The 12,728-nt window shown below is 49.2% G+C and overlaps 1 protein-coding gene across 1 annotated transcript in view; it reads left to right on the top strand.

Moving 5' to 3' along the window:
- The window catches only part of LOC107297769 (protein PXR1-like), a gene marked incomplete at its 3' end in the record, with an annotated part of 10,274 nt that extends 5,550 nt beyond the window's left edge, over nt 1–4,724 (top strand). The window contains exon 3 of the mRNA XM_015827131.1: nt 4,668–4,724. Coding sequence (XP_015682617.1) covers nt 4,668–4,724 — 57 coding nt within the window. The remainder of the gene's footprint in view (nt 1–4,667) is intronic.
- Between the last annotated feature and the right edge of the window lie 8,004 nt (nt 4,725–12,728).

The following is a 12,728-nucleotide window of genomic DNA, read 5'->3' as shown; positions in this document are numbered from 1 at the left end:
GGGGGGGGAGAAACCTCCCCGCTTCTGGCTTTGCCGCCAGCCCCGCGCGTGTGAACAGAAACCACGAAGCTCGGCAGCCAAAGGCCCCGGCATCCAGGGTCCCCTCGGCGTGGCCAAAACTTCAGACCAGCCTCGCTTCAGCCAGGGATGAGAGCGGTCCCAGGGGACGCTTGGCTAAGGCTTAAGCCGGGTCGTGTGGGTGTGTGTGGGTGTCTATGTGTGTGTGTGTGTACCCCCTCGTGTGGGTGTTGTGTGCGCCTCTGGAGGGACAGAGGAAAAGAGGTGCGCGGCGAGCTTAACCCGAGTTTGGAGAACCGGAGATTTGCGCTCTGCTGGAAAAACTGCGCGAGCAAAGGCGAGCTAGCTTCTTGTCACTTCGGGGTCCGGAGAGACCCCCTTGTCCTTCTTTTTTCCTAGCTGAAGAGGCTAATAAAAGAGAGAGCCCGCCAGGGAGACAGGGAACGTCGGGATAGTCCCCTTGTCCTCCCGTGGGGTCGACTCTGAAGGTCTCCTTCCTTTTTGACCCCCTTCCCCGAGGCCCCCCCCCAAAAAAAAAGCGCAGGAGAAGCAGGGCTTTTTGCTCGCTTTGCAAAAGCCAGGCTGTGCGCTCGCGCGACGCGATCCGCTTCTCTTAAACCCTGGTTTGTTAGGGACGCGAGAATAGCCCGGGCATCGGTGGGGAGGCGCGCGCTAAACCGAATTCTAGCAACTGCCATCGCGCGCGGATTCGCACGACCGGGAAAAACGCGGGGAAAGAAAGCGCGGGTTTAAGGGTTGCGCGTTGGGTGAAGCTTCTCTTGAAGCCTGTACTTACCATCCCGCCCGCCCTCCTGTTGCGCTGTCTCAGGATCTGGCGCAGCGGTAGACATCCTTACGACGACGGCGATGCTGTCCTTCGGGTTAAATTCAACACACACACACACACACACATCCCCTAAAAGGTTTGCCCTTCCATTTCAGAGATATTTCAAACCCTTTTTTCTCTTTCTCGCAGCCAGCCTTTGGCTGGGCCCCGTCCTTCCTTACCCCGCGCCCTTTCCCTGCCTTTCAAAGAGTTGGTGCGATTGGTTAAAGCCGCTGTAACTCCCTGCCACTGGAAATACGCTTCCCGTTTAGCCGCCCTTTCGTTCCCAGAGTGAAAGGCTGGCGAATTAACTTTAGAAGGAAGATTATCCTACCTAACCGGGTACGTTGGAAGAAGGAAGGCCGGGGATTTATTGAGAGGGGAAGGGGCGATCTTCTCCCTCTTGGCTTGGTTTGGGAAACTGAGGCGCGCTCCCCGTTGTGTGGTCCCGAAAGAGCCCTCCACCGCCAGCATCTCCTCTCCAAATGGCCGGGACAAAGTGGGGAGAAGAGACTGTTTTAAGCCCATAAGCACTGGGGGTGTTGTGTTGGGGAGATTCTGGTTGTTGTTTTTTTCCACCAGCTTTTCCCTACCCCGTCACCTTCAGATGGGAAAACTTTAGCAAAGTTCAGGGCGATTTCCCCCGCACGCGCAAAGCTTGCTGACACTGTACGTGTGCATGGAAGGAGCAAGGAACAAGGGGTGATCACGTTTACCTTAGAAAACAGGAAATATACGCATCTGCCTGTATGGGCACCTCTTGTCTCCCCTTCCCTTTCCCATTCAAAGCGTTTGTTATTTTATTTTATTTTATTTTTCTATTTGTATCCCGCCTTTATTGCCTTATAAGTAACTCGAGGCGGTGGACATACCTAACACTCTTTACATCTTCCTATTTGCCCCAGAAAAACAACCCGGTGAGGTGGGTTGGACTGAGAGAAAGGGACTGGCCCCAGAGGCACCCAGCCGGCTTTCCATGCCTATGGCGGCACTAGAACTCACGGTCTCCTGGTGATTGGCCCAAAGTCACCCAGCCGGTTTTCGTGCTTGAGGCTAGATTAGAACTCACAACCTCCTCTTTTGTAGCCCAGCACCTTCACTACGGTTGAAGGCAAAACCGAGAAGATTTAAGGGTGGGGGACGGGCTTCTAATATATTTGTGGCGGGGCTTGACGCTGGAGGATAAGGAACCGGATCTTGGCGCGTTCCAGTGGATTCCCTGCCTCGCTTTCTCGCCTCTTGCCTGCCAAGGCTTTTCACGCGCCACGATTCTTGCTGTCCGGGTCGTTCCCAACCTCCCTCCCGCCCTTACATCTATCATCCCCCCACCCGGCCCAGCCCATCCGACAGCATGCAACCGCCCCACACCCCCGGTGTGGCTTCGGGAGGGAAAGACGGAGCCAGCCTAACGTTACTCTCCTCAACCGGAGTTCTTTCCACGCGAGTTAAATCTGACTTTTCTCAGAAGCCGGTCGCAACTCTCCTAGCTTCAAAAGGGGGGGGGGATGTTTAGGGGGGGAAAAGAAAGTTGGACTGGACCCTCACGGATGCCAGACCCCCTCCCCAAGAAAAGCAGGATATAAATGCAATATAAACAGGCCGGCGTCTTTTTGTCTTTGCCCCCTCCCCTTCTAAGAATCCCGTTCTCCCCCCCCAATAATTCTCTCTTCTTTAAGCCCCCTCCCCGCATATATTACACCCAATATTTTGTCAGTGGGAAAAAAGAACCTGGCCGGGGGGGGGGGGAGGGAGAACAACCCAAGCCCTAGATGCAAAGTCCCACTTTGCAATATTCCCGAATAATTCTACTCAAGGCCGCTGGGACTGTAACGCCAGGTACACTTCCGTGGGACTCAGTCTCCGTGGGACTTTCCTCGGCGAGGTGGGCTTGGGGCTGCCCCAGGAGACTGTGTTCAAAGCCTCCCTTCCCAAACCTGCGCTCTCCAGATGCGTGGGGCAGGGTGGCCCCACCGGCCGCGGATTCTGGAACTTGGGATCCTCCAACATCTCTCTCTAGGGAGAACCGGCTGGGGGAAGATTCGCGGTTCCCACAACCCTTGTAACCAACGCGCGTCCCCTTCGCCACTGAACTGCATTTGAGGGGAAGGGGAAAAAAAACACTAATCCGGTTGCGGAATCTGAACCCGGACCCCCCCCCCCTGGTTTAGGCTTGAGGAGGACCTTGAGAGGGTAGGACCGTCCCATAAACTGGGGAGGTCGAGGGGGGGGTCTCTGAGGGCATTGTCCGCGCAAAAAAAAAACAAAACACCCTTCCCCCAGATTTCCTGCCAGCGGAGGCGGAGGCGAGACTCGAACCCAGCTCCCTCGGATCAGCTGCCCCCCCCCCCTTAGCCAGGGGTCGCCCGATCTGGCCCCCCTGCGCCCTTCGGGCCCCCCGTGATGGCCCAGCGGCCCCGCAGCCCCCGCTTCTGCCCTCCAGGAGGGGCGCCGCCGCGTTTGCCATGCCAGGCGCGTCCGCAGCCCGTCCGCCTCGCAGGCGCAGGCAGGCAGGCAGTTTAGCGCTGATGGATACACACACTTGTCTCTTAATCTCCGGAGCCTCTGATCAATACGCTATTTCCCTTTGTTGCCAGAAATTTCGATCCCCTGCCCTGGAATTAGGTTCCCTGCCTTAATCTAAACGGAAACCGGCTTCCAGTTAGCTGGGGAGGGGGGGGAGGGGGAGGGTGAGTGAGCGAGCAGGGAATGGGAAAGGACAGGGGAAGAAGGGAGCCAGCCCGCCAGCCAGCCAGCCAGCCAGCCAGCAGAGAAAAGGATGGGAGAGGGAGAGAAAGGAAGGAAGGAAGGAAAGAAGGAAAGAGAGAGAGAGAAGAGGACGGAGGAGGAAGAGAGGGAGGGGGGAAAGGCATGGGGAAGAGAGAGGGGGGGGGCAGGGAGGGGCAGAGGAGAAGAGGCAAGTAAAGTGCTGGAAAGAGTAAAAGAAACTGGAAGGTGGGGGAGAGAGAGAGAGAGAGAGGGAAACCCCCCCCCAATACACAGACATTCCGCCCCCCCCCCAAGCTTGCCACATTATGGAAACTTCACAGCACCGCTCCCCCTCCCCGCCTCGAAAGGAGAGAAGCCGCCCCCATTAAACCCAGTGGCTCAACTTTTCACCTCCCCCCCCCCGCCCCGCTCTCCAACCCTGCGGGCAGCCCACTTGGAGAAACTTTCCCAAGTCTGTTGGCTACTCACCGTTCGCGCCTCTCACCATCCAGGCTGCGTGGAGGCTGGAGGTTTTGGAGGAGGTCCGGGCGGGGGAGGGCGATGGGGAGGGGGGCGTCTTCAGAGATTGAGGTGGGGGCAATGTGGAGAAGGAAGGAAGGAAGGAAGGGTCAGGGAAGGAGGGAAGGAAGGAGGGAAGGAAGGAAGGAAGGAAGGAAGGAAGGAAAGGTCAGGGAAGGAAAGAAGAAAGGAAGGAAAGAAGGAAGGAAAGGACAGGGAAGGAAGGAAGGAAAGAAGGAAAGAAGGAAGGAAAGGACAGGGAAGGAAGGAAAGAAAGAAAGGAAGGAAGGAAAGAAGGAAGGGTCAGGGAAGGAAGGAAAGGACAGGGAAGGAAGGAAGGAAAGAAGGAAGGAAGGAAGGAAAGAAAGAAAGGAAGGAAGGAAAGAAGGAAGGAAAGAAGGAAAGAAGGAAGGGGGAGGGAAAGAAGGAAAGGACAGGGAAGGAAGGAAGGAAAGAAGGAAGGAAGAAAGGAAGGAAGGAAGGAAAGAAGGAAAGAAGGAAAGAAAGGACAGGGAAGGAAGGAAAGAAGGAAGGAAGGAAAGAAGGAAAGAAGGAAGGAAAGGATAGGGAAGGAAAGAAGGAAAGAAGGAAGGAAGGAAAGAAAGAAGGAAAGGACAGGGAAGGAAAGAAGGAAGGAAGGAAAGAAGGAAGGAAAGAAGGAAAGGACAGGGAAGGAAGGAAGGAAAGAAAGAAAGAAGGAAAGAAGGAAGGAAGGGTCAGGGAAGGAAGGAAGGAAGGAAGGAAGGAAGGAAAGGTCAGGGAAGGGAAGGAAGCTGCGTTGCCTCAGGGAAGCCCAAAAGACCGGCCGCCAGGCGAGGGAACCGGGCAGGCGAAGGAGCGGGGCGGAGAACTCGGGATAGAGCAGCGGCGCAGGGGCGCAGGCGGAGGGCGAGGAGGGAAAGGCGAGGAGCAGCGGGCGCGCCTGCCAAGGGGAAAAGCCCCAGAAGGGATCAGGAAGAGAGGAGGGGGTGTCGGGAAGGAAGGAAGGAAGGAAGGAAGGAAGGAAGGAAGGAAGGAAGGAAGGAAGGAAGGAGAGGAGGCACACGCGGAGAGCGGCAGAGCCTGGCGAGCCGGGCGGCCGAGAGAGCTGCCAAGTGTCTCGTTGGCGGAGTGGCTCTGGCGAGCGCGCCTTTCCCATCGATAGTGGGGAGGGAGAGAGAGAGAGAGGCGAGGCGGGCGGGGTGGGGTGGGGGGGGGCGAGGCGGATATATGTAGGCTACGCCAGTGCTTCGGATCGATGGAATATAATTTTCCTCAAACTCGGAAAATAAAGTTCATAGCTGATCAAATTTGAAAACAGATGTCGAATCGCGACTCTAAATAAGATTCGATCCTCCTGAATGGACTGTGGATAATATTTGGCTGGGCACTTGATGAAAATGACTGATTTCATTTAGACACAGAGAGAGAGAGAGAGAGAGAGAAAGAGAGAGCCACCAACCTGTTTGAAGAAAATGGGATTTGTGTGTGTGCGTGTGCAGGCTCCAGTGTGTGTGTGTCAGTGAGGGTGTGTGTGTGTGTGTGTGTGTGTGTGTGGTCAATCTCCCTCCCTCCCTTTTTTTTCCAATTCTGACACCCCCCCTCTCCCTCCCTCCCTTCCCTTTCTCTCAAATGTTGATGGATGGCTTGAGGCACCTGTGACTTTTATCCCCTTTGGTGAGTTTGAAATCTTAGATGTAACTCTCCAAATTCCTCAGCCCCCCCCCTCACCTTCTCCCAGTTTTGGGAACAGGACAAAGGTGGGGGCTCCCACATTTACTACACATGGGAGTGGAGAGTCCACCCACACTCTTTGAACATAAGGTTGTGGGGTAGAGAAGCAAAAGGCAGGACTTCACCCAAATCCCATCAGCCTCCAGGCTTTGATCTTGGATTTCGCCTTTTCCTGAAGGAAAGGGTTGTTTCTGAGCACGTACAGAGTGCCTGGCTTCCCGCTGCTCTAAAATTAGTCGGGGCCTCCAAACAGGACCAGGCCTACACTAGCATTGCCGCCAAAGAGAACTCTCTTTGAAATGGAAATCGCTCAATTTTTCTGTCTTGCTTTCAAAAAAAAAAAAAGGACTAGCAGACATACACACACACACCATTTTAAACTGGATTGTCCAATATTAGGCTGGTTTGTTTGTTTGTTTGTTTGTTTGTTTGTTTGGGAAGTGGGAGACAGAACCAAAACAAGAATGCAGAAGATGGTGGATGACACCCTGAGTTTTTGAAGCAACACTTGGTGGGCGCAGCCAGCGCCTCTGTTTGGGTTCTGATAGAGGCCAGAGCATTATCTGAGCATCTCCCTTGATCAAAAGCCTCCATGAAAAAGAGCTAAAACAAGATGGTAGCCACCACGACATCAGCAAATATGGCGGGCCCAATTGTCAAAAGAGAGCCCAGGTCTGTATGGGTTGGAAACATGCGGAAGAGGCCATCATCCTGCAGTGGATAGACAGTGGCTAAAATGATGATGATGATGATGATGATGATGATGATGATGATGATGATGATGATGATGATGATGATGATGAGGGAGTCGAGCTATTCTCCAAAGCACCTGAAGGCAGGGCAAGAAGCAACGGATGGAAAGTAACCAAAAGAGAGCAGCAACCTAGAACAAAGGAGAAATTTCCTGACAGTTAGAACATTTCATCAGTGGAACTACCTGCCTCCAGAAATTGTGAATGCTCCAACACTGGAAGTTTTTAAGAAGAGACTGGACAGCCATTTGTCTGAAATGGTATAGGGTTTCCTGCCTGAGCAAGAGGTTGGACTAGATGACCTCCAAGGTCCCTTCCAACTTTATTATTATTATTATTATTATTATTATTATTATTATTATCATCATCATCATCATCATCATCATCATCATCATCATCATCATTGATCATCGCACAGTCAGCCAGATGTTCAGACTGGATTTGGCATTTTTGTCTACCTATCGAGTCCTTCCCAAGGACCTGGGATAGGCAGATGTGGATGTTTGATGGTATTACAGATATCGTCGCAGGATGGAAGCAGTCCCTAGTAAGGCCGCCTTTTGCAATTGACTAGTGGCGAATTTGTCAATGCCAATGGTGTTCAAGTGGTGCTCCAGTTGTTTTGGGATTGCACCCAAGGCGCCTATTGCTATTGGTACTACCCTTCCTTGCTTTTGCCACAAATATTTCTATTTGTAGGTCTTTGTATTTTGTGATCTTCTCCAGTTCTTTCTCGTCTATTCTGCTGTCTCCAGGCACTGCCACGCAGCCATTTGTCTGAAATGGTATAGGGTTTCCTGCCTGAGCAGGAGATTGGACTAGATGACCTCCAAGGTCCCTTCCAACTTTATCATTATTATCATTATCATTATCATCATCATCATCGTTGTTGCTGTTGTTGTTGTTGTTGTTGTTATTATTATTATTATTATTATTATTATTATTACTATTATATCTGAGCATTATAACCATGAAGGCGCCAGTGTTGAATCTGCTAGTAAGATAGAACTTGTATTAATTTGCACAGCAAAAGTGCACCCCTTTACAGGAGAGTAAATCTCACTATTGTTCTGTGCAGACCAGAAGTCTGGAATTTCAGGAAGCCAGGACCTGTGTGGGTGTACAAGCTGTGGCACACGAGTCCCACCTTTGCTCCAACAAACCGCAACATGCACATACAAATGGTCCACAGGAGGTTGTCTCTCTCTCTCTCTCTCTCTCTCTTCCTGCACTCCCCGCTTGCAATAACAATTAAATATCGACCGTTTTCTCACTCCAGAGGGTGCTGGAGAAACTGCCAACTGCACCCAAGGTATTTTTCTCTTACACTGAGTGTGCCTTCCTATGTATGCATGTGTGTGTGTGCGTGATTGTGTCCCCATAAGTGTACACATCTACACCCTTCTCTCTCTTTTTAAATATATATATACCGTATATGTGGGTTTGCTTCAGTTGGTGAGAATCGAAGAGAGAAGAGGAAATATATTTGCAGGCTCTTTCGAGATCAAAGTGCCGAAGGATAATATAAGGGTATAGGAGAGGATAAATCCTTTGGAGAGGGTGAAGGCGGAGATGGTGTGTTTGTGTGTGTGTGTGTGTTCACGCATAGAGGAACAAAGGCAAAACCAACCTTGACAGGAGAGCCTTTTGGCGGAAAAAGAGTCTAGGAAGCAAAGAGAAAAGAAAAGCATAGTCCAAAGTCTGGTTAACTTCAGCCCTTCTCAATCCTAATTCACAGGAGATGCAAGGAAGAAGGCTTCCGGATAGGGTGGCTGAATGGCAGGAACCATCCTCTGCAGGAAAAACATAGGCCTTGTCAGCCAACGTATTTGGAGGGGCACCAAGTTGGAGAAGCTGGGAAATGAGTGTGCAGAATTGTTAGTGTGAAGGGCCTGGGTGCCTACGAAAGAAGGCGAGAAAAGTGTGTATGTGTGTGTATCAAGACAAGACAAGGGGGAAAAAAGCCAGGTTGTGTAAAGATGGCATGAGCAAGGAGGTGTTTTTTAGGAGGTGTGTATGTGACAGAGAATATTGTGCAAAAGGAAGCGTGTGCGCATGTGTGTGTGAGAGAGAGAGACCCACAATATGCTGGGGTGTACTAAAGAGACATATGTCAGAAAAATACCTTCCTGAGAAGATGGAAAGGTGAATAGGAACTGTGAATTTGAGCGTTGGAGCAGGGTGTGCAAGAGCCGAGCAAGAGTGTAAGGAGTGCCTGGGGGGGGCATCTGTGAGCAGAAAGGTGTTTTTAAGGTGTTTCTTAGAGATCTTGCCTGCCTAATATTGTGGAAGGAAAAGTGTGCCCTTGGGCCAGTACAAAACCCATCTTGTGAAGAAGCTTCCTTGGAAGAGATTACATTGGTGGAAATACTGAATAGAGTGTGTGTGTGTGTGTGTGTGTGTGAGGGGCAACTCTATGTGTAAATGAGTTGTGGGCAAACAGACGGAGAATGTAACGTGACAACGTGTTGCAATAGAGTAAAAGCACCTGTTATAAAGCTTTATAAATGGCCCTGAGCTTGGAGTGTGCTCAGACTGAGGGGTGTGAAATATTGTGTAAGGGAGTTGAGTGTGTGAATAACAGCCAGGAGCCCACATGATGGTGCCTGGGTTGTTTGTTTGTCTGCACACTTGTGTTTTGCTGCCTCCACCTAGCACATGCATTCTGTTTCATAGCTTTCCTTGCGCAAACTAGAAAACCGTGATCACAAAACAAAACAGTCCCATCCTTTTCTCCCTTGCACACACACACACATACACACACATAAACACACACACACACAAAACCCCCACATTCTCTCTCACACCCATTCAAATAACAGCGGGTCTAGGGCAGGTAGAAGATGTGAGGGAGAGAAATTTACACACACCCCTTTTAGTGTGAGGGAGAGAAATTTACACACACCCCTTTTAATCGGGAATTGTGAGAGAAATTCTCTGATTTGAGTGTGCAAGGAATGGTTTGTGTATTTCAAGGGAGATCTTTCCTTCTGCAGGGCAGTCTGTTTGGGTGGGTGGGGGCTCAGGAAGATATCTCCCCCCCCCCTCTTTTCCTGCAGAAGGTGGTGGAGAGCAGAGTCAGTGTGTATGTGTGTGTGCGCGCGCGTGTGTTTTTGTATCTGTCTGGTCTCCTGGAATTATGAAAAATACCCACCATCGACACTGGACTTCAACTTCGATTAAGGCAGATAGGACATGACAGGCTCCGATCAATAGCAGGCCCGTCCTATAAAGTGTCAAGTAATGAATCAATTTCGACTAAATTTTCCATTTTTCAGGGGCCGTTCCGAGAGAGAAGAATATCCTCTTTTGTAAAGATATTATTATCGATTTCGGCGGCAATTTGACATCAGGGGTAGTTAATTCCACTCAGAATAAAATTGAAAACACTTGAGAGAGAAAAGAGAGAGAGAGAGAGAGAGAGAGAGACAAAGGAAGAGAAGGAGGGTGGGGTGGGGAGAAAAGCTAGAAGGAGGAAAGGAAAGAGAAAGGGGAGAGATGGACTGGGGGAGGGAAAGAAAGAAAGAGAAAGAGAAAGAAAGAAATAGAAAAAGAAAGGAGGGAGGGGGGAGGGAGGGAAGAAAGAAAAAGAAAGAAAGAAAGAAAGAAAGAAAGGAAAGGAGAGGAAAGGAAAGGAAAGGAAAGGAAAGGAAGAAAGGAGGGAGGGACGGATGGTCTGAATTGACCAGTTCAATAATATGGGGAAATATTAAAAGTACAAAAAGAAAGGATGATGGGCTATGGTGTACTTGAAAATAACATTACGTTGCTTTATAATGTTATAAAGTTTATAGCTTAGGAAGACAGGGACATAATGGGGTAAACACTTTTGGATGGTAACGTTGGATGAATAAAATGGTGGAATCTCCTGGAAGAAATAGGAAACAGGAGATATAGAAAGGAAAGTAAGGAAGGATAAAGGGCTTTGGGCATCTAAAAAGATAAGAAGGAGACGGAATAGGGCAATGCCCAGGATGGCAGGAACCTGTGCTACAGTCAAGATCTTCCACCCACTCAGAGGAAATGCCATCTCCTTACAGACTACACACTAACTTCCCGCCAAGGCTGCGGCCTTCTTTCTTTCTTCACAGAAGGTGAATCCCAAGAAAATCAACCACAAATCCATAGCCTAGCACGGGATGATGTCTAATTCCACCTGTGTCCCAGGAGCATCGGTAGTGCCCCTTCCTCCATTTTGTTTCCAGAACAAAATACTCTTTATCTTGGCTAAAAAAAAAAAAAAAAGAGTGAATGCCCCAAAGACAGCCAGGGAGACAGTTTCACTGTTGAGGATGAATTTAATCCCAGGTTTGCTGTCACGCATGAAGAATCAGGACCACACCTTAAGTTCCAGCGAAGAAGATTTATCCCTTATGCCTACACCCAAGGGTCAGCATTAAATTGGCCCTAGATAAGAGTTGATAAAACTTAAGGAGGCCTGGATTTGGATCCTTTATGGGAATGTAAGGATTCCAGGTTGATTCCTCTCTTGACTCCACCCCATGCTCTCTCTCTTCTCCTACATTTGCCCAGTCTTAGAGCAATACCTTGACTACTACATCATACTAGCTGTAGAAGTGGGTGATATTTTTGAAGCTGACTTCCACCCAAGTGCAAGGGTTCAAGAACGTGTTTGAAGTTATATTTGGAGACAGGTTTGTGGCTGGGTTCATACCACATAAAAATACGTGAGGCGGTTCCCTTGAGTTCAGCTCCGTGTGTTGTCTGAATGTGGCTACGACGGCTTGTGGACTGGATCTAATGACATAGCCCGAAGTGAGAACGTAGCCTGTGCCAAATTCTGCAGAAGATCATAAAGGATTTTTGGGTTAACCATGTGTGACCTTTTTCTAAATGGTTATGGAAGAAAACGCCCTGAACTAACATGAGGGAAACAGAGATAATGTAGACCAGGGGTCTTCAAACTTGGCCCTTTTATGATTTGTGGACTTCAACTCCCAGAATTCCTCAGCCAGCGTGCCTGGCTGAAGAATTCTGGGAGTTGAAGTCCACAAGTCATAAAAAAGCCAAGTTTGAAGACCCCTGATGGAGACCTTATAGGAGGAGAGATACTTTAGACCAGGGGGAGGCCACCTTGGCTCTTTTATGACTCGTGGACTTCAACTCCCAGAATTCCTGAGCCAGCCGTGCTGAGGAGAAAGGGAGAGGTTTCCATGCTGAGCCATGCTGGCTCAGGAATTCTGGGAGTTGAAGTCCACGAGTCATAAAAGAGCCACAGTTGCCTACCCCTGAGTTAGACTATGGCAGCAATGAATCGGTTTATTAAAGCTCAAGCCTTTTAATAAAACAGATTAGTCAGAAAAGGGGGCTACAGGCAGTCCTCAATTTATGACCACGATCGAAGTGAGTTTTGCCCCATTTTACAACCTTTCTTGCCAGAGTTGTTAAGTGAATCACTGCAGTTGTTAAATTAGTAGCACGGTTGTTAAGTGAAACTGGCTTCCCCATTGACTGTGCTTGTCAGAAGTTCGCAAAAGGGGATCACATGACCCCGGGACACTGCAACCGTCATAAGTGTGAGTCAGTTGCCAAGCATTTGAATTTTGATCACGTGACCACAAACAACTGCAGTGATTCACTTAACAACTCTGGCAAGAAAGGTTGTAAAATGCAACGGTCCTAAGTGTGAAAAATGGTCATAAGTCACTTTTTTCAGTGCTGGTGTAACTTTGAGCGGTCATTAAGCAAACAGCTGTAAGTTGAGGACTATCTGTACTGGAGTCCCAAAATAATGTAGGAATTTATGAGGATAGGAAATGTCCTGGCTTTATTGCTCACCGACAAAGTATCTTGCGTAGATGTATGTGTATATGTAGTGGGGTTTTTTGTGTTTTTGCTGTTTTAAAATGTGTGTATGTTTTTTAATTGAAATATATTTTGGAATTATAAGGGATGTTAACTGAGATGGGTGACTATAGAAAATGAATGAATTAATTAATTAATAACAGTATTGCAGGAGTTTCCTGGACCCTCGATGTGAGAATGTGTTTAATTTGGCACTAAGTAAATAAGTAGAAATGTGTGTAGAAATAAATAAGGATAAAATTCACACAAAGTATTGACACTTGAAAATAGTCGCCTTGTTCTGCCCCATCTGATGGTGTGGCACATCAGACTGGCAAAAGGACCTAGTAAACAGCATTTATCATGATGTCCTTCTGCGGTTAAAGTGA

Source organism: Protobothrops mucrosquamatus, unplaced genomic scaffold (assembly GCF_001527695.2).
Source record: "Protobothrops mucrosquamatus isolate PMUCROS unplaced genomic scaffold, P.Mucros_1.0 scaffold3521, whole genome shotgun sequence".
NCBI classification, from domain to species: domain Eukaryota; kingdom Metazoa; phylum Chordata; class Lepidosauria; order Squamata; family Viperidae; genus Protobothrops; species Protobothrops mucrosquamatus.
The sequence above is the reverse complement of the archived record's forward strand: the minus strand, read 5'-3'. Positions and strand labels throughout refer to the sequence as shown.